The following is a 23,125-nucleotide window of genomic DNA, read 5'->3' as shown; positions in this document are numbered from 1 at the left end:
ATGGGATTAGGAGATTTGTTTTTTCTTTGCTCAAAGATTATTGTATCATTGTGCTTCCATTTTAAAACTGACGCTTTGTCCAGCTTGTGGTTCAGAGGCACAACAATGTTGTCACCTATTGCACCGTACAGGTTGCAAACATCCTGGGAATCTTTGAATCAGAAAGAATAAGAAAAAAAAAACACACACAATCACATGACAAATTAGATGAATCATAAAACAAAAATATGGGACAAGAAGACAACTTGATCTACATAATAAACACAGACGCAAACTTTGTAAACAACCCCACACTTCCTCTCTCTTCCTGAAACAACATAGCACTGTACTGTCAACTTAGTTTTGTCAACTTTAGAGCGCCACTTGAATCAATATCATCATTTTATTATTATCATTATTATGTTGTGGTGCCATCTCAGGTCATCTGAGTCACTTAAAGTAAAACCTGCGTCTCTTACTTACTGTACTACCATCCCGAGAGTCTTTGAAATAGAAAGAAAGGTGAAGAAAGGCAATAAGATAAGCAATGCTCTACCATATTTTGCTGTCGACCTTTAGACCACAGCAAGCTATGCAAATCTAAACATGCACTGAAAATGACTTCAGTTTGTCAGCACTTGTAAGCATAATGTGTTTGATTTGTAAATGTTTAGACACTTGGAACTGAAACTGAATAACCTAATCCGGTCTTTAAGTGATGGCGTGATGAATCCTGCTTCCGGGCCCAAAGTAGTCTGCATTTAATAAGGCTGTTGTGTTTTTAACATGTTTTAATGCTTTGTATCTTGTTCTATTTTATCTCAACAAGCCCCTAAAAACAGTCAATGATCAATGTCGGCTTCTCTCGGGTTTTATTTCTGCTAATAATTTCAAAGTTCCGTTTTTAAACCCTTACGATGTAACTTACAGCCCATGCAGCAGTATATTAATGACTAACTTTGTATTGTGGATGGATTATCTCAGTTGTTCTGCTGACTGAAGTTTGGTCCGTTTACAGCATCCTGCCATTCGAGTGCATTTGTCCCCGACCATTGGGAACCTCACATTAATTTTTATTGAGTGGAAAAAGTCCTCCGTTTGTTAGCGTTCGCCCACGAGCCTCACTGTTTATATTATGCTAACGTAGCTGTGTCGCTAGCAATCACGCAACACATCATTAAATACCAGCTCGCCCAACTTCAGTAACCCTACAAACGTCACTGCTGTTTACTTCCCTGTCTTCATTTATGTCGGAAGTGATAGCAGAGCTGTACGTTTGAATTTGTTTCAGAAAACTCTTAGAACATGGTGTATCATATTTAGATGGAAGCTAGCGAGCTAACTCCCTGCTAACTTCTAACTCTGTTAAATTTCATAAATTCTGTTTTCATGGATGCCTGGATGTTAAACTTTATTGTTACACCTGGTAGAGCAGCAACGCTGATCATTTTATCACATGAAAGAATTTAGTTTTTGAGAGTTTTTCAACTCTCAGTAATGCTGCAGGGATCGTTTGACTTATGGACCTGCAGCGGAGTTTGGGCCCAGACATGGCTAATGACGTCAGACTTAAAGACCGGATACTTACAGAGTTCATAGCAGTTTTGTTGAACAGGCAGACTGATGTCAGAGCTGACTGGGTTAGAAACATTACAAGAGAAACGGGCATTTGCCACATCTTTGGCTACTCTCGTCAGGGTCTTCTCTTTTTCTTCCAGTTTTTCATCATCCATAAACCATTCGATCATAAGATTCTTCTCATTCTGTAAAAGAAAATATAATTTATTGATGAGCTGTAGGGTCATTAAGAATATGTCTCATAAAACATAAACCAAAGAAAAGTTCAAGAACAGACCAACACATTTTGAACACTTATTCTTAATTCTTTTCCATATCTCAGGGTCTTTATCAGTAAGTGTCATTTCAAAAACTTGAAAAAATCTTTAAAAAGAATTGTGAAAAGGTGATTGGTGGAATTTGAGTCCTTTGACTCATGCTATGACTTAAAAACCTGAGAAAAAGAGAATAACTGCCTACAGCAGCACAACACAGCAAACGTCATGACTGGCCTTAACTGAAACACCTACATCATGAAAAAATGAATAGAAATAAAACGTTGTTATCTGTGTTTGAATGCTTATAATTAATTATCTTCATTTAATTCATGCTGAGTTTCAGAGAGAGTAGGTGAGGATAGTCTTTGTCTACAAATTATTTTAACATTTATATATGAGTTAACTGTCTGAAAAAAAATACTCTAAATAAAATATCAGTAAACCACAAGAAATATTTTCTCACCTGACCAACATTGCAAGTAAAATTGACATTTGTCTTAGAGTCTGTACACCTCACCGACACGTTGGGCTTCTGCACACGATCTGAGTAAAAAAAAATGTGGTAGCACTTTCTATTACAGCTCAGTAATAAAGGGGTCATAGTGGAGTAACAAGGGCAAACAAGAAGGTAATAATGTGGTAATTTCTTAGTTATTACTATGCAATTACCAAAGTAATAACCAAGTAATATCCAAGTAATATCATGATAAAAACAATGGTTACAGTTGAGTAATATTACTCTGAAATTTATGTAATAGGGCCCCAAAACTGGGGTAACAATGTGGACATACAGCTTGGTAATAAAGTGGTAATAGTACGGTAATAAGGAAGAAACAAGAACATAATAATGTGGCAATTTCTAAGTTATTACCACTCAATTACCTGTGGTAGAGTGGTAATAACTTTGAAATTACCACATTATTACCCGCTTGTTTGCCCCTTGTTAGCTTACTTTATCCCCTTTATTACCGATCTGTAACAGAAACCACTTTCATATAATTAGCATTATATATATATATATATATATATATATATATATATATATATATATATATATATATACATAACTATTTTTACTTACCTAATACACATAAACGCAAACTTTGTAAATGCCCTACGCTTACTCCATCTTCATCATAAACCTGTGGGGTGTACTGTCCCGACTTGTCTTTGGTCAGTTGTGTCAGCTTTAGAGATCCAGTTGAATCAACATCTTCATTTTTCCCTGTGATCACCTGTTTCTTTCTGCGTTTGAAGATTATTTTTGTAACATGGAGCCATCTTAGACTACTAGATTCCTGCAACTTGTGCTTTAGTGGCACAGTAAAGCTTGTGCCTGCAGCAGCATACTCATCACAACCATCCTGAAAGTCTTTGAAAGAGAAAGAAAGGTGACGAAAAACAGAAGAATCAGATGAAAAATTTGATTAGCCGTGTTATATAAACTCTAACAAGCACGTTCATTTATTGTTACCTACCTAATATGCATAAGCTCAAGCTCGGTAAATCCTCTACATATGTTCCATCTTCATCGTAAACCATAGGGGTGTAAAGTCCTGACTTGTCCTTTGTGAGTTTTGTCAGCTTCAGTGATCCAGTTGACTCAACAAAGAAATCTTTTCCTTTGCCCCCCTTGTCTAATTTGCTATTAAAGATTATTGTTGTGTTGTGGAACCATCTCAGGTTCTCAGATTCCTTCAAAGTGTGTTTAAGTGGCACGGTAAAATTTGTGCCTGTTTCTGCATACTCATCACAACCATCCTGAGAGTCTTTGAACAGAAAGAAAGGTGGAAAATGACAGAAGAGATAGATGACAAAAAAAAGGTAAGCCATGAAACATTATGATGACAACACATCATCAGATATAGAAACAGGGAACTATAAAACATCATGGCATGTTTTGGGTATTTTACAGGTGTTACAAGACAACAGACCTCTATGGTATATGTTGGAGTCTTCAAGAATGATTAAGTTGGCAGATGACATGTTAAAAATACTTTTGCCTTGTAAATCTTAATGAAAAAGTTTGGAATTTAAAGCTTAAGATAAAAACCTGATGGAATAATAGATTAGCTGTACCGTACCTGTGGAGGCAATAAAGAAGTGGCAGAGCAGAAACACAGCGGTGGTGGTAACAGAGGCCATCTTCTCAATCAAATTCAGCTGAACAGAGAAGCTGCTTTTCAGCACTGAGGTTATTTTCTTTCCAAGCACTATCACAGATTTTATGCATGTACAATATGTGCATGTATGTTTCTAAAAGCAAGTGATAAGAAGCCTTCTGTACACCAAAGATGAAAAACAAATCAAGCAAAACAAGTCATACTCAGAACACAGACTGTGCATCTACTATTTTAGTTTTGTTGCTTCACCATAATGATTTACTGTAGTGACGCAACTATAATACTCTTATTATAGTATTATAATAGTATATATATAGTATATAGTATTATAATACTATTATTATAGTATTATAGTTGCTGATATTGTATAACTCTGTATGTATAATCTGACTTTTTTTGTTTCTGCTACAGCATCCTATCATTTGTTTCCTCATTGCTTTCCTATTAAAACGGGACACGATTTAAATCTTAAAATACACTCCTGTGTTTTTGGTACATGGGAGAAAAATAAATAAAAGGTGACTTATTTTGATTTTGTACTTTGACTTTACATATTAAGAGTGAGTGAGATTCAAAACTTTATTGAGTGTAATATGATAATGTAATCTTAAATTGGGAAGAACACATTTCATAAACATTTATTTCTAAACAGCTGCAGTTAAAACATACAAGCTCTTCTCGTGTAGAAGTTTAAACTTCTTACCTCAGAAGGTTTGACATGATGAAAGATCTGATACTCATGCACATAAATGACAGTTGTGCTTTTGTTTTTCCCTGAGTGGATGTTGTTTTTGTGCTGCTACACTGTCACAGCAGAAAGTGCACACCTATTTTTAGCTTGAAGTAGTTCAGCCCCTTCTCAAACCTCAGCTAATTGTAGCTTTGTTTCCACAAGGGTGGTTTTAGTTGTTTCTTGTAGAGGTAAGGCTTCTTGATGATATGCATTTTGGCAAAAATGAAAACACAAAAATGTAGAATAAATAGCAACAGAGGTGTTTTAACCTCTTGTTTTTCAAAATGTGTAAAAACATTTAACTTGTCTTCTTGTTCAGTTTTCTCAAAGTAAAGTTGGAGTTGAAGTTGCAATACAGTTATGCATCACAATGTAATGATCATAACATGTAGTATTTCCCCTGTATCTCACACAGAGTGTGGGGCTTTGTTAGTTTAATGGTACATTTTAAGATGAGCTTACATTAATTCAAAAGGTCTATTCAATTTTATAATCAATATAAAAGGAGTCTCGTCCCTTTATATTCCTCAGGTCTTTTACAATTAAAGGATTCAAGCTCCGGAAGTCTCCAGTCTCCTTCAATAGTCTCTATTTTTTGCTTGGTCCTAGATCCTTCAGGTAGATCCTGAGGTACAATGATAAACTGCAGGAATAATCAATAATAATTTAAACAGATGGCTAAGACTTGTACATGAAATGAACATAAAAAGATGGGAAAAAAACTAAGAGTATGTGCGTATGTGAACTTACCTTTAAATGTTTAAAACAAAATAATAAAGCTCACTGGGCAATGAGATGCCACTTCTCTCTTGTGGTTTAACATCTCACTGCTGATACTGATCACATGGTAAGAAGGAGGAAACACACTGAATAGTGTGTTCTTGAAACAAATATCTTCTATCGGGTTTCACATCACACCTGTAGTCTTCTTTTGGCTTTGGTTTTTGTACCTTAAACTTGTTGCTTCTTATGTCCGTATTTGTATGTGACTAGGAGCAAAAATAAAAGTCTGAGACATACAGACTCATTTAAAAAATAGGATTTGGGCAAACTCTTGTCCTCTTTTGAAGCAAAAGGTTTATAAAGCATTAAGCCTTCAATCTTCATATCAGTACGGATGTGGCCAACTTGTTATTAACTTTGTGCAAGTGTAGCACTTTGACGACTGCCTGTAGGCATCCATCCAAATCTTTCAAAATGAAGGAGAACTTAATGTTGTGTATCTGGTTCACTCAATTATGTACGGAGCCCCGCAGGGGACATGGGAGAAAAAAAAATTAAGACGGACTTTTGCGAGATCTCGCAAAAGTCCGTCTTAATTTTGTCTATTGTCTATTTGGGGTTAATGTTCCTTAATTTTCTCCATTACATGTAGTTTACACATTCAGTAAGAAGCTAACAAACATTAGTTGACTGAGACATGAGTGTTTTGCACAGAACACCTGACCTCATTGCTGAGGCTTGTTAGTGTATACTATACACAGTGTTTGTAGTGAGCAGAAACAGTGCACCTTATTTTATATGGTTATGCTTATTTAATGTTTATTAAAGACTAAAGACTATATATTTGGCTCATTTATGTATGTTTATGTTGAAAAGTTTTCACTTTCTCGCTTTACACGGCCTTAGTCCTATTGAAGGATTCCATTTGTTTGGAACTACCACTTATTTCTAGCCCAGGGTAGGGAATGCAAAGTTCCCTAATAATAGTAGTGTTTTATTTCAAAATACAGTAAATGCAACCCTTTAAGTTGTTCATTTTGCTCATCTAATGTCAAATTTGGTGAATGCTACAAACTCTGTCAAAGCCTCCAACTATTTCCTTATAATCTCACACATTTTAGTGCCTATCTCCAAAACCTAAAGACTGGTCAGATATTTTCTAGCTTACCCAGACCAACTAGTGGGCCTGAAAATGTTACATTGTGTCATTGTGAGTGGATGGAAACCTCCACCATGTTCCTGAGTCTCCTTGATATCTGCCCCTGGGCAGGGCCGTCATACCTTCAACAGCTCCACTCACCTGGAGCTGATTTGAGGCAATGAGGCTGGAGAGATTTAAGCCCTATGCTAACGTCCCTATGGGGCGTCTCCCATTTTGACCTCGGGACTTCCAGGCCATACTCAGCACAGATGTTCCTGTATACTATGCCGGTCACCTGGTTATGACATTCCATGTATGCCCTGTCTGCTAGCATCTTGCACCCTGCTGTTATGTGCTGGATTGTCTCAGGGGTATCTTTACACAGCCTGCACCTGGGGTCTTGCCTGGTGTGATAGACCCCAGCCTCTATGGATCTTGTGCTCAGAGCTTGTTCCTGTGCTGCCATGATTAGTGCCTCTGTGCGTCCTTTGAGTCCAGCTTTGTACAGCAACTGGTAGGACTTCTGGATGTCAGCCACATCCTTTATCTGCCAGTGGTACATACTGTGCAGGAGCCTGTCCTTCCATAATGGTCCCTCCTCTTTCTTGGGTTTCTGCTGCCTGAGGTATTCAGTGAGCACGTGTGTGGCGGAAGTGTGGTCCATGGCACAGCTACAGGGGAGGAGTGGTGCAGTGAGCTCAAGGGGGCGGTACCGGGAGGCAAGTGAGTCACAGGTGGTGGCGATTGTGTGATGACAGTGTCTTCTTTTCTGTTTGTCTATATAGTGACGGCAGAAGTGAGCCGGAGGGAGAGCTGAACCGGAACGGACTGTCTCCTGTGCAGAACTGTCAAATAAATACATCTCTTGTGAGCAGAAACATTGTGTGTATCACTTCACAACGTGGTTGGATGAAGCCATCCTCCTGACGTATTTGTGGATGTGGATGAACCCCTTCAGTGAGATCATCAACAACACTGGCTACGGACAGTGTTGGGAAGGTTACTTTTAAAATGTATTCCTCTACAAATTACAGAATACATGCCCCAAAATGTATTTTGTAATGTATTCCGTTATGTTACTCAATGACAGTAACGTATTCTGAATACTTTGGATTACTTAATATATTATCATGCTGTTTACAACTACATGAATGTACTATTGCTGTGTGATTTATTACTATTACTGAAGGTCCGCGGCTCCAAACCATAGTAAAGGGACCTCTGACTAATATGTTAATAGGTTCGTGTCGGGCTCGTAGCTGAAAACTAGCTTTATTGTGTTGTCTGGGTCAACTTTGCTAGCGAGACACAGAGAGAGGCGTTGAAAGGCTGCTCCAACTGAACTTATTGTTCCGGAGGGAAAACACAAACACAGTGTACAGTCGAGTCTTAATAGCTTACTTACAACTGGGCTCGTCAGGCTCTCTTTTTGGCTGCAGTGGTTATTATATAACAGATCTCACTGTTGGGTTTGTAAGGCCATGTTACTTCTAAATTTCTATCTTGTTCAAAGAGACGATATAAAATAAAGTTCTAAGCTAATCGACCTTAGTGTTCTCCTTTTTTAAAAATAAGGATCGATAAGAGAATAGATAAAGAATCGAATCGTTAAACAGAATCGAAAATGGAATCGGAATCGTGAAAATCTTATCAATACCCATCCCTAGTAATCATCCTTCGCACTTTTTGTCACTCTAAAACTGCAACAAATGATCAGTTACTGTTTTAACATTAATTTCATTATCTTGTTAGGGAAGTACAATTAAAAGTTATTAATCGTACTTTCAGTATTTAAACACGATAACACTAGATTTACTAAACCTGCGCAAATTTGCGTAACTTCCCTGAACCCAACACCTACTAGAATTACTGACTTTTTATTTTCTGGTGCAAGTCCCGAGGTGTTATTCACCCCCTGCTGAGATTTACACAGGTCCTCAGCTCATTTCTCCACCTGCTTTTGTTGTGCAAACCACCCATTATCGGTGAGGCCTGGCACATTTGCATTTGTTTACCCAGAGTAGCTCAGATCCAAGGCAGGCCAAACCTCTGTGTTACAATCTTCAGAAATGCCTGCCGTATCTCTACAAAATATCCCACACACTGACTAACCTGCAAATATGAAAGACACACATTCACAATATACATCGTTCCTGCATTCAGCAGTGGAGTTCCTTGACTCTCAGCACAGATCTTCTATTGTTCCATTGTGACTGTGTATGTGCAGTGTTGGGAAGGTTACTTTTAAAATGTATTCCACTACAGATTACAGATTACATGCCCCAAAATGTATTTTGTAATGTATTCTGTTACGTTACTCAATGAGAGTAACGTATTCTGAATACTTTGGATTACTTAACATATTATCATGCTGTTTACAGCTACATGAATGTGATTTATTACTATTACTGAAGGTCCGCGGCTCAAACGTCGGGTTCTGTGTCGGGCTCATAGCCGAAAAATAACTTTACTTTGTTGTCTGGGTCAAGTTTGCTAATGAGAGACAGAGAGAGGCGTTGAAAGACTGCTCCAACTGAACTTATTGTTTCGGAGGAAAACACGAACACAGTGTACAGTCGAGTCTTAATAGCTTACTTAGAACTGGGCTCGTCAGGCACTCTTTTTGGCTGCAGTGGTTATTATTTTATTTACATGCTTCCAGCTCCCGTTTTTGCTCGATGACAGCTCGTACTTTTCCTTTTTCTCCCTCCTCGCGCTCACAGACACATAACGTGTATGGCAGTCCATTCTCCCTGCAGCACGGACTACACTGCCCATGAGGCTACATCCTTTAGGGCTATACCTGTAGCATTCTGCCTGTTAGCTTAGCACAACAACAACAACAAAAAGGCGCTCTCTCACCCAGGAAACACGCAGAGAGAGCGCGTCACCCTGTAACCATGGCAACCGTAACGCTGCCGCCTGGAACAACAGAACGTAGCTGTCAAACAAAACCCAAACAGTCCTGACCCGCGACAATATGAAACAGGAAAATACCGCAGTGTAATCCATTTATTTCAACAAAGTAACTGTATTCTAAATACCACCTTTTTAAACAGTAATTGTAACGGAATACAGTTACTCATATTTTGTATTTTAAATACGTAACGGCGGTACATGTATTCCGTTACTCCCCAACACTGTGTATGTGTAGGAGTGGCATTGCATTCCCCATTCACACAGTACACGGCAACCAATCCAGACAACTTTTGGATCAAGTTCTGGATGGCCACTGACTTGGAGACCAAATATGTCTGCAGTGCATCTCCTTACTTGGGAAAGGACCCCAGTTGTCAGAAGGGAGAGAGGCTGGCAGAGAACGTGGTCATGAAACTGATGGAGCCGTTTTTGGATGATGGGAGAAATGTCACAACGGTCAATTTCTTTACTCCACTGTTGCACAGACTGTTGCAGTGCAAAAAAACAATACTGGGCACAGTGTATAAAGTCCGGCGTGAACTTCCTCAATTTGAAAAAGACACTGCACAGTGAGAGGTACTCTCCACTTCCGTGTTTAAAAGCGGCAGTGTCTCCTTGACAATTTATGCACCTAAACCCCCCCAAAAAAACACAAGACTGTGTGTGTTCTAATTTCCATGCACCAAGACGTGACGATCGGTGACGGCAGAAAGAGGAAACCCAACACAATAACAGACTATAATCACATGAAGGTATGTGAATGTGTGTATAATTTTACACCAGTGCTACAATGTCTTCTGATGTGTGCTATATAGGCCTATAGAAAAAAAGCACACATACTCATGACTCTCTCTCTCTGCTTTTACAGTGTGGTGTAGACGTGTTGGACCAAATGGTGCGGATGTATTTCATAAGAGCAGCAACACGCAGGTGGCCAGTAGCAGTTTTCTACAATATGCTGGACCTGGCGGCGGTGAATGCCTACATTTTGTACAATTTGTGCCGATTCAGGCAGCACAAGGAAATATTAGCACAGAGGCAGGCTGCTGAAGCTGCTGAAGCTGCTGCAGCTGCTGCGGCTGTAAAGACAACGCAGTGCCAGGTGCAAGAGAGCTGCAACAGAAATCGCAGCAGGTTTACCTGTGCAACATGTCACAAATTCACCTGTGCCAAATGCAGGGATGATGGACACTGGGTCTGCAAACGCTGTAAAGTTTGAAACACTTTGAAATAAAACAGACTTGTGCACCCATATTTTGCGAATGTGTGTCTTTTGTATACGGCAGGAATTTCTGTAGGTTGTAACACAGAGGTTTGGCCTGCCTTGGATCTGAGTAAACAAATGCCAATGTTGCACGCGCACACACACACACACACACACACACACACACACACACACACACACACACACACACACACACACACACACACACACACACACGCAGCAAATCTGTATTTATTTGTCCCACAAGTGGAAAATCTGCATTGTTATTGCAGAAAAGTGGACAGTGCAAGACAAAAGCAGCAAAAATGAAAACTGCACAAAGAGCACAGTATAGAAAGTGCACTATACAAACAATCTGGAAACATAAATATGGACATGTGTATTGAAAATATATCTATATATAGGGATTGACAAGAAGTAATATTGCATATGAGAATTATTGCACATAGAATCTACCAAGGTGTATCGTAGGCTACTATACATCTATAGTAACATCAAACGACCAGTGGGTGGCAGGGTATAGACACATCAGTGCCCAGTGTAGTGGTTTATGTGCAAGTATACCATCAACACTGACACAAATACAAGCACACAGCCTTTGAATAGCTGTCCACTGTAGTGACCAGTATGTGTGCAAAGGGCTAAACGTGGCTTCTGAATTTCCTGTGCAATTCTTCATCACTACAGAGTTCTGCACACAGTGTTGGGGAGTAACGTAATACATGTATTGTATTTAAAATACAAAATATGAGTAACTGTATTCCGTTACAGTTACCATTTAAAAAGGTGTTATTCAGAATACAGTTACTTTGTTGAAATAAAGGGAGTGCACGGCTGTGTTTTCCTGTTTCATATGTTCGGCTGTCCCCTCTCTATTTTTGGTAATTCCACGTCGGTGGAAACCCAAACAAAACTCGCATTAAGAGGCTCTAATGCCTGTGTCTCAATCTCGTGGCCCATGTCACCTACAGCCCACATAATGACTTGAAGAAATATTTATAAAATTGATTATTAAAAAAATTATTTAATATGAAGGCAATAGGCAAAGTGTTACAGGCATCGCCCTAACGAATGTAGCCTCATGGGTAAGCTGAATGTAGCCCAGTTGTAAGTAAGCTGCTAACACGCAACTGTACACTGTGTTCATGTTTTTCTCCAAAACAATAAGTTCAGTTAGAGCAGCTTTTCTCTGGCTCCCGCTAGCAAAGTTGATCCAGACAACAAAGAACAGCTAGTTTTCGGCTACGAGCCCAACACGGAACCCAACGTATTAGCCAGAGGTCTCTTTACTACGGTTCGGAGCCACGAACCTGTTTTATATTCGCGCAGAATAGTTTTCTATATGAGATCACTGCAAAAAGTGCAGCTTTACCTAATGTGCACCTACTGTTACTCATTTATATTAAGAATTAAAAATCTAGTTGGTATTGGTATGGCGAGTAACCTGCAGTAATAGTAATAAATCACACAGCAATAGTACATTCATGTAGTTGTAAAAAGCATGATAATATATTAAGTAATCCAAAGTATTCAGAATACGTTACTCTCATTGAGTAACGTAACAGAATACATTACAAAATACATTTTGGGGCATGTATTCTGTAATCTGTAGTGGAATACATTTTAAAAGTAACCTCCCCAACACTGTCTGCACATAACCTGAGATTGTATTATGACTATATAATATTTATACATTAATATTATATTATATGAAGAATTGCTGATGATGCATTAAATAAAGACTGATGACAAAGGTGCTTATGACAGCTTTTGATGCATCACAGATGTAGCAGTTTTTAATGAGTAGATTAAAAATCAAAACATATAACCACAATAAATCTACTCTGTTGTTAGCTACCCACAACAAATAAAGATCATTTTGTTTTTCTAATTTTCCATATTCATTGAAACAACGTTTCTCAAGTTGTTTGTCTTCAGGCTTGTTGGTTTGGATATGCCATGTCCTTCACTTTTCTTTGTGAAAAGACTTTCTCATCATTGTGTTTCCATTTTAAGGTCAATTTTTTGCCCAGCTTGGTTTCAGACAAACAATAAAGATACTACCTGTTGCACCATACAGGTCAAAAACATCCTGGGAATCTTTGAATCAGACAGAAAGAAAAAAAATGCCAGAAAGATTACATAAGTCATTGAAGTCTTGAAGGGTCTAACAGCCAAGATGAACTGGTCTAGAGGAAAAAAGTAGAGGTATTAACAGCTTGTTGTCTGAATAATGATTACATTATATCCTGTTGTCTCCCTCCAGACCACAGTCTGCACAGATGTCAGGCTCCGGGACGCTACCAACCGGCTGCTTCTGATGATGATGTTGCTGTTTCAGTGGAAGCTCATCCTTATCTGTTAACACAAGCACAGATTACATGTCAGACTTGCAGAATTAAAGCCATAGCTCAGTATTTTAGGTAAAAAGCAAATTCTGCTATGAATAGCACCATAGGTTTGATAGTATTTGGTCAGCTACAAAAAAATACAAAATTTTTTAATTTGAATGAGCATAGTGCAGAGAATGGACACTGTGGTGGTGTTTGCAGGGTTTGTGAATTTGGATTGCTTTGTGCAGTGTTGGGCAAGTTACTTTTAAAAAGTAATCAGTTATATTTAATAGTTACTTCTTCAAAAAAGTAAATAAGTTAGTAACTGAGTTACAATATTATAAAAGTAACTAATTACTAGGAAAAGTAACTATTGTGGTACTTTAAAAAATGTTTAACCCTCTGGGGTCCAGGCTATAATGGCTGTTTTTGACTACTTTTGATTTTACCTCCACATTTCACCTTTAAAAAGTATTTATCTTGCCTTGTTTGGTATCAATCATTTCAGCACAATCTCACATGTCTGGATTTACAATTATGTTTTCATTTTGACATGCTGTATTAACATAATTAATGCACAATCTAAAATCAGACAAAAACATAAAATCAGAGTTGAAAAATGTTATATTTTTTACTGTAACAAACACAAAAAGTAACAAATCATTTTTGTAGCTTGAAATGCATATATGAATTGTACATTGTAAAGCTGTAGCTCCTAAAACTTCCCCCTCTTCCTAAACAACCAAATGCCATGTTGCCATATCATATTTTGATTGGTCGAAGTGGTACATTTTTCCACCAATAGGAAAGAGTGTTTTTGCAAGACCCTGAGATACTTAAACTCCTCCAGCTGGGGCAGTAAGTCGTCCCTGTCCCGGAGTTGGCACTCCACCCTTTTCCGGCTGAGGACCATGGCCTCAGACTTGGAGGTGCTTATTCTCATTTCTGCCGCTTCACACTGAGCTGCAAACTGCTTCAGTGTGAGCTGGAGGCCATCAACCAGCGCACCCTCACTATACGTTTAAGCATCCTAGGTCTGTCCAGCAACTCCTCCACCATCTGATCTGACTTACCAATACATGGTGATCAGGTGACAGCTCACCACCCCTCTTTACCTGAGTGTCCAAAACATATGGCTGCAGTCTGATGATGCAAATAAATCATGGATTTATAGATCATCAATCTGTGGCCTAGGTGTCCTGGTGCCACGTCCACTTATGGAGACCCTCATGTTCAAACATGGTGTTTGTTATGGACAAACTGTGGTTTGCACACACTGCCACCCAGTACACACTTCTCTACGGTGCCTCCTGCAGGTGGTGTAGCCTACAGGAGGGTCCCAATGGACTAAGGCCACCAGGCGCTTGCCTTCAGGCACTCTCTCTGCGCCTGGCTCCAGGGCAGGGCCCCGGTAACCCTATTCTGGGGAGGGTGAACTGCTCCCTGGATCTTCGACTGACAGGGGCTTTTGAATTACTCTTTGTCTGGTTCCTCACACAGGACCAATTTGCCATGGAAGACCATACCAGCGGGCAAAAGCAAAAGACAATGTAGCCCTTGGGATCCCTGAGAAACACAAACACCTCCTCCTAGATAAGGTAGCGATTCCCCCTCGGTGGCAGAAGAAGAACAATAAATATGTTTTAAAGCCTTTTTTGCCATCTCACTATATGCACTGTAATAATGGAGATTACAATAACACAATAAATTGACAAACATGCCTGTGTTTTCATGCAAAGTGCCACAGGCTGGAGTTTGCTTGTAACAATAATAATAATAATAATAATAATAATAATAATAATAATAATAATAATAATAATAATCTTACCCTTTATGACTTTTGCTTTTTTATGAGTACAGCAAACAATGGCAGTGAGGATCACCAACAGAAGAATACCTGATGGGGAAAGACAAAAACAACAGTGAACTATGCATGTAAAAAACAGTGAATTTGTGTTTTATTTCAGCATAACTGTAACATAACATACCTGCTCCACTGCGCACTGGAATACAGACGTCAGTGTCACATACATCAGGGAAAACTTCAAAATAATACAAGAAGAAAAATGTATTTGTAGATGTTTTTGATAAAATGGTCATTTCAGCCATCAACAGACAGTTGATAGCACATAATATTCACAAGGCTTTAAGCATTTGTGATAAACTGGCTGATTACAGAAACACTGCAAGCAAAGAGCATGTTTACCTCAGCTTTTTGATATCTTTCCATATACAGTATGAACCTGCTTAGGAGTTCAGGTTAATGCTGAGATGGAACTCTGGCAGAGGTTAAAGTCAAAAAAGGGTTTTTTATTAACCCCATGATCCAGAATTGTGGTGTGACCAAATTTGCAGGTCTCCATATAGGATTGCTCCACCCCCTTTCCCGTGTTTGATGTTAGCTCATCAACCAAGGTAATGGGAGCAGCAGCCACTCAGAAAACAGAGATTAAATCATACATACATAACAATGTAAACTAAAATGTGCACACTTATTTTAGAATACAGTATTATGTGATTGTATAAGTAAATACATTTAAACCAAAACCAATTCTTTATTACCCTGTAAATTAAATCCTATATTTAATAAAAGAAAAATGTGAGTGTAGTGTTATGTGTAAGCCTCTGTAACACTCATGTTTGACAGATATTACCACAGTGTGGCTGTAACTGCAGCCATCACAAATGCTTATCCTCCAGAAATTTGGATAAAAAAATGTTTTGATATTTAGATTCTTTCTTCCAAGTTGAATTTAAAATGGCGAAACAGTTTTAAAATTGTTATGTTTTTTAAAAATCGTATCTATTTTTTTCTTGGTGGTGCACCCTGGATATTCACATAATGATATTGTTTTTGTGTTGGTTTCTGATTAAAAAAAAAAAAGAATACTAAAATGACACAATTTATTCTTGTCTATCGAGGATAAAAATGACTTGCTTAGACCTTAGGAAGTTATTGCTACGGTGGCCCCGATCAAACAGACTACACCATTACTGAGCTTGCGGATCAGTTTATTGAGTGATTTTTGCATCTGCAAACCTCAACCTGCTGCCCCATCACGCAATCCTCTGTGCTGTTACGTTCTGGGGCAGCAGGTTGAGGGTTGCAGATGCAAAATGACTCAATAAACTGATCCACAAGCCCAGTAATTTTGTGGGGATGGAGTTGGACTCCCTTCAGGTGGTGTCAGAGAGGCGGCTGTTGTCCAAGATAAGAACAATGCTGGATGCACTCTTTGACCTGCTGGCCAGTCACAGGAGATTACCCGAATGCACCGCTTAACAACACAGGAAATCATTCCTGCCCGTGGATATCTCCCTGTACATCTCGTCCATCGAACGCACAGTACACAGTGCAATAGTTCCATCCTTTGGCACACAGCACAAAAAAACAAGTTTTACAGTTTAGAGTAAAATGCCATATAAATTTCATCTCTGTAATATTCTGGATATTTGTATATATTAGAGCTATTTCTTATATTTTGTAATATATTGTAATAATTATTTTAGTTCAGTCTGTCACTGTTCTCATTGTCTTGCAGCAACTGTTACAACATAATTACCTCAGGATTAATAAAGTATTTTGATCCTGATTAAATGGAAAATGCTGCAAAAATATAAATCGATAAAAGTTCAATATAACACAATGGAAACAGATAAAATATAATAGAAAAAAACCCACAAATCTGAGCAAACACAACACTGGAAGTCTTTCTAGAGAGACAATAAGATGACAGAACAGCTACAGAAGTAACAGAAACTAAAACATGAAGGACTGCACTGAGACATGCTCGAAAGACGTGGAGAATTCGCCTGTGCTGTGATTCTATATTTATATTATACATTACTGTCGATAGATCTTTGCTATTGGCTGTTTACTGTTAGCTTGTCACAGTTTTTCTGTTTGCTTTGTTTGTTTGTTTTTTTACTTTTTCGTCCCAGTTACTTTGAGAGAGAATTTTGTGAGAATAATGTACAATAAGATACAACTTTTAAACTGAAAAAATCATTGACAATCAGCAGATATTTTTATAATTCCAAATAGTGTTTCAGGGCAAAAGCTTTAAAATAAAAGGAGAAGAAAAGTATCTTGTTAGCATATGAGTTAAATAAAATGACGACTTCAATTGATGAACATTTGGAAAAAGGTACATTTGAAGATTTGTGCACTTGATAGCACATAATACTTACCAGGCTTATAGCAGTTTTGTTGAACAGGCAGACTGATCTCAGAGCTGATGATGTTAGAAACATTGCAAGAGAAATGGCCGTTTGCCACGTCTTTGGCTACTCTCATCACCGTCTTCCCTTTTTCTGCCAACCGTTTAGCATTCATTAACCATTCGATCGTGTCATCCTGTGGGAGAAAACTCAATGTGTGGATTAATTGAAGGTTTTGAGTGTAAGTCTAACATAAAAAGCCAAACTTGGCTAAACTTAGTAATATATTTATCTTTTCCTACACTCTGGTTAATTCCCCAGCCTATATAATTAAGTAATAGACGCATAGAGACTCAAACTGTGCTGAAACAACATTTGTGAGTGAACGCTTATTGACAGCACAGGTAAAAACTTGAATTAGTTTCAGTAGATGAGAAATGAGGCCTTTGTCTACATAATCTTCAGCAGTTTAATTATGACATGGAAATCTCATATTGAACATATTAGAAAGAAAATGGTCAAAAGTATTTATATTTTGGGTAGTATAAGAGATTTATTAAATTATAAAACAATGCGTATTTTATATTTTTCTTTGTTTTTTTCATATATCAACTATTGTGTTGAAGTTTGGGGGAATACATATGAGAATACCATAAAACCTTTAAACCTATTACAGAAGAAAGTTATACGAATAATTCATAATGTTAAATATAGAGAACATACAAATAAATTATTTATAGAATCAAAATTATTAAAATTAGGAGATTTAGTGAAATTACGGACATTATTAATTATGTTTAAGGCTAAAAATAATATTTTGCCTTTTAAGTTACAAAGAGTATTTTTGATGTGTTCAAGGGGAGAAGAGAATAGAAGGAAATTTTATTTTAAACATCAGTTAGCCAGGACTACACAAAGATTAATGAGCACAACGGTTAGGGGTATAAGACTGTGGAATTCACTTCATTATAATTTAAAGAATTGTATAAATTTACAATGTTTTAAAAAGTGTTATATGTTTAAAACGATAACTCAGTATGAAGAATGCGAATGAATGTGATGTTGGTTTGGGATTCGACCGGAGAGAAATGTCAATATTAGTTTGTTCCTGATTTTTGGTGCCCACCGGTGATATAAGTTCGATGGTAGATAGGGGGCAGGGTTTAATAAGAATATTTTCTTCTTCCTGCTCCTTTTCACACATGGTTGTTGGGTTTTGTTGACAGAAGATGTGGTTGTTTTGTTTGATTTGTAGTACCAAGTGTGAAATAAATAAAAATGAAATGAAATGAAATGAAATGAGTAAGCTACTTAATGCTCAAAATGAAATTTAAATAATGTAAATTTAAATAAAACATTAAATGTGTAATATATATATATATATATATATATATATAAAAAAAAAAAACACCCAGCACGCCCCTGCGGGCGGTTTATCCTTCAAGCTCGGGTCCTCTACCAGAGGCCTGGGAGCTTGAGGGTCCTGCGCAGTATCTTAGCTGTTCCCAGGACTGCGCTCTTCTGGACAGAGATCTCCGATGTTATTCCCGGGATCTGCTGGAGCCACTCGCCTAGCTTGGGAGTCACCGCACCTAGTGCTCCGATTACCACGGGGACCACCGTTACCTTCACCCTCCACATCCTCTCGAGCTCTTCTCTGAGCCCTTGGTATTTCTCCAGCTTCTCGTGTTCCTTCTTCCTGATATTGCTGTCATTCGGAACCGCTACATCGATCACTACGGCCGTCTTCTTCTGTTTGTCTACCACCACTATGTCCGGTTGGTTAGCCACCACCATTTTGTCCGTCTGTATCTGGAAGTCCCACAGGATCTTAGCTCGGTCATTCTCCACCACCCTTGGGGGCATCTCCCATTTTGACCTCGGGACTTCTAGGTTATACTCGGCACAGATGTTCCTGTACACTATGCCGGCCACTTGGTTATGGCGTTCCATGTATGCCTTGCCTGCTAGCATCTTGCACCCTGCTGTTATGTGCTGGATTGTCTCTGGGGCATCTTTACACAGCCTGCACCTGGGGTCTTGCCTGGTGTGATAGACCCCAGCCTCTATGGATCTTGTACTCAGAGCTTGTTCTTGTGCTGCCATGATTAGTGCCTCTGTGCTGTCTTTCAGTCCAGCTTTGTCCAGCCACTGGTAGGATTTCTGGATATCAGCCACCTCCTCTATCTGCCGGTGGTACATACCGTGCAGGGGCCTGTCCTTCCATGATGGTTCCTCGTCTCCCTCCTCTTTCTTGGGTTTCTGCTGCCTGAGGTATTCACTGAGCACTCGGTCAGTTGGGGCCATCTTCCCAATGTATTCTTGGATGTTCCTTGTCTCATCCTGGACTGTGGTGCTGACACTCACCAGTCCCCGGCCCCCTTCCTTCCGCTTAGCGTACAGCCTCAGGGTGCTGGACTTGGGGTGAAACCCTCCATGCATGGTCAGGAGCTTTCTTGTCTTTATGTCAGTGGCTTCTATCTCCTCCTTTGGCCAGCCTATTACCCCAGCAGGGTACCTGATCACGGGCAGGGCGTATGTGTTGATGGCCCGGATCTTGTTCTTACCATTCAGCTGACTCCTCAGGACTTGCCTGACCCTCTGCAGGTACTTGGTGGTTGCAGCCTTTCTAGCGGCCTCTTCATGGTTCCCATTTGCCTGCGGGATCCCCAGGTACTTGTAACTGTCCTCTATGTCTGCAATGTTGCCTTCTGGTAGTTCAATCCCCTCAGTTCTGACTACCTTCCCTCTCTTTGTTACCATCCGACTACACTTCTCCAGTCCGAACGACATTCCAATGTCATTGCTGTATAGCCTGGTAGTGTGGATCAGTGAATCGATGTCTCGTTCACTCTTGGCATACAGCTTGATGTCATCCATGTACAGGAGGTGGCTGACAACTGCTCCGTTCTGTAGTCGGTATCCGTAGCCAGTCTTGTTAATGATCTCACTGAGGGGGTTCAGGCCTATGCAGAACAGCAGTGGGGACAGAGCATCTCCTTGGTAGATCCCGCACTTGATGGTAACTTGTGCTATGGGCTTGGAGTTGGCCTCTAGTGTTGTACGCCACATCCCCATTGAGTTCCTGATGAAGGCTCTTAGGGTCCCATTGATCTTGTACAATTCTAGGCATTCCAGTATCCAGCTGTGGGGCATTGAGTCATAGGCCTTCTTGTAATCAATCCAGGCAGTGCACAGGTTGGTCAGTCTGGTCTTGCAGTCTCGGCTGATTGTTCTGTCTACCAGTAGCTGGTGTTTTGCACCTCTGGTATTCTTGCCAATTCCTTTCTGTGTCCCGCTCATGTATTGACCCATGTGCCTGTTCATCTTAGCTGATATGATGCCTGACAGGAGCTTCCATGTAGTACTGAGGCAGGTTATTGGTCGGTAGTTGGAGGGGACCGGTCCCTTCTTGGGGTCCTTGGGGATCAGGACCGTCCGGCCTTCAGTTAGCCATTCCGGGTGTCTCTCGTTAACTAGCAGCTGGTTCATTTGTGCTGCCAGACGCTCGTGGAGTGCAGTCAGCTTCTTCAGCCAGTAGGCGTGAACCATGTCGGTCCCTGGTGCTGTCCAACTCTTCATACTGGAGACCCTTTCTTGGATATCTGCCACTGTGATGGTTACTGGACCCTGTTCAGGGAGGTCGCTGTGGTCTGCCCTCAGATCCACTAGCCACTGAGCATTGCCGTTATGGGTTGCATCCTTCTCCCATATGCTCTTCCAGTATTGCTCCGTCTCCAGCCTTGGTGGTGCTGTTCTCTTATTGTTCCCTTGCCACTGAGAGTACACCTTTGCTGGTTCTGTGGAGAACAGCTGGTTTATTCTCCTGCCTTCTATCTCTCTGGTGTACCTCCTCAAGCGGCTGGCCAAGGCTGTGAGTCTTTGCTTGGCAGTTTCCAAGGCCTCAGGTATGGACAGCTTGCTGTATTTCTTAGGCACCTTATTTGTCGCACCTTTCTGCAACTCTGTTAGTTGGCTAACCTCCCTCCGTGCTACTTTGATCTTGCCCTCTAGCCTCCTTCTCCATGGAGGGTACTGCCCCTTGTGGCTGTTCAACTTGTAACCAAGCATCTCACTGATCACTGCTGCCGTATTGTAGATCAGCTTGTTAGTGTCGGTAATTGTGGTTGTAGGTATTGCCCGTAGTGCTGCATTAACATCATCTAGCAGACCTTCTGAGGGTACTTCACGTAATCTTGGTAACCGGCTACGGGGGATCCAGGTTTCAAGCTTGGCCATGATCCTATTTTTCAGGTCAGTTCCTCTATGAATAGGATGAGGGACCTATGAGGGACCTATGGATATATATATATATATATATATATATATATATATATATATATATATATATATATATATATATATATATATGAAGCATAACATGTAAATATTGTACTGACCTGACCAATATTGCAACTAAAACTGACATTTTTTTGTGCCTCAATACACATCATCGTCACTTTGGGCTTCTTCACGGGGTCTGAGCAAAGAAAATTTATATCAACATTATATAAACTAATGCTGATAATAACAAGTACTGTTGATTGATAAAACTGAACAGTAACTTTAAAATAAAAGCAAACACTTAATCACAGAGTGTGACTGGAACAGCTTCTGATACATTAGCACACTTGGTTGTTGTTATAGAAGAAGTACAAACACAATAAATATATGTATAATGTGTTGTTACTTACCTAATACACATAAACGCACACTTGGTAAATGTCCCACATTTAGTCCATCTGCATTGGTAACCTCTGGGATGTATCGTCCTGACATGTCTTTGGTCAGTCGTGTCAGCTTCAGTGATCCAGTTGAATCCACATAATCATTTTTCCCCGTGATCACATATTTACCTCTGCGATAAAAGATTATGGTTCTGTCCTTGAACCATCTCAGGTTAGCTGACTCCTTCAACTCATGTTTAAGGGGCACAGTAAAGCTTGAGCCTGTTGCAGCATAAACACAATCATCCTGAGAGCCTTTGAAACAGAAAAGAAGGTGAGGAATCAGATGATATAATCAGATAATATTAGAAAAGCAAATTATGTGTTTGTAATTGCTTAAGAACTACAAAACCTTAACTTTTTTATTTAAAAAACAAGAAAAAAATATAGTACAGTGACAGACAGACAGACAGACAGACAGATAGATAGATAGATAGATAGATAGATAGATAGATAGATAGATAGATAGATAGATAGATAGATAGATAGATAGATAGATAGATAGATAGATAAAATCATAATCAGTAAGATTGGATTTTAGAGCTAAAAAATAAACCAGACAGAATAATAAGATTATTTGTACCGTACCTGAGGAAGCACTGAAGTAGCAGCAGAGCAAAAACACAGCAATGGTGGCAGCAGAAACCATCTTCTTCACTAATCTAATCACACTGGGCTAAAAAGAGCCGCCACTTTGCAGTATCAGTGTTATTTCCTGCCAAAGCGCAGTAACATTACATATGCATGTGTGCCATCATACAAGTGTATGTATGTGCATGTATGGTTTTAAAAGGAAATGACCAAAGAGGCCTCATCTACTTTCACAAACCAAACACTCAGAACACAGACTGTGCATTTTGGTTTAGCTTTTTGCTTCAGAAAGCAAACATAAATATAGCCAAAAGATTCTCAACAGGTAACCAACAAATCAAATGCTAAACTACTATAAAATATACATTAATGTTTTGAAATAAATTGTTTTCATAAACCTGAATGTATAAACTGATTTATCTTGTGGCTGCCATAGAATCCTATCATTTGAACCTGATTTGTTTGGCCTTACTCAACCAGCAGAATGGCCGATCTGGAGGCAACGTTTTTCCTGCTTTTGAGTTGCTACTAAACTGGACCAAGAGACAAACAATATGTTAAGGATAATTCGTATAAAATGTTTGAGCCCAGGCATTACAAAATTCACAAATGTCCATCAACGTTCCCAACGCCTT

General features: G+C 39.3%; 1 protein-coding gene across 1 annotated transcript; it reads right to left on the bottom strand.

The window, feature by feature from the left end:
• Positions 1–1,463: 1,463 nt before the first annotated feature.
• Positions 1,464–22,560, bottom strand: LOC146608786 (uncharacterized). Its single transcript, XM_085348686.1, has 8 exons — positions 22,488–22,560; positions 21,867–22,154; positions 21,573–21,652; positions 17,203–17,368; positions 3,293–3,583; positions 2,896–3,186; positions 2,278–2,357; positions 1,464–1,733 (listed from the first exon to the last, which is right to left on the bottom strand). The coding sequence occupies exons 1-8, from the start codon at positions 22,546–22,548 to the stop codon at positions 1,464–1,466; spliced, it is 1,527 nt and encodes a 508-aa protein (XP_085204812.1). The 5' UTR covers positions 22,549–22,560.
• Between the last annotated feature and the right edge of the window lie 565 nt (positions 22,561–23,125).

The sequence above is a fragment of the Diplotaxodon limnothrissa genome, linkage group LG23 (assembly GCF_057381915.1).
Source record: "Diplotaxodon limnothrissa isolate DT_005_m linkage group LG23, D_limnothrissa_male_GT1.1, whole genome shotgun sequence".
NCBI lineage: Eukaryota > Metazoa > Chordata > Actinopteri > Cichliformes > Cichlidae > Diplotaxodon > Diplotaxodon limnothrissa.
Note: the sequence above shows the minus strand (reverse complement) of the source record. Positions and strands in the feature narration are given on the sequence as shown.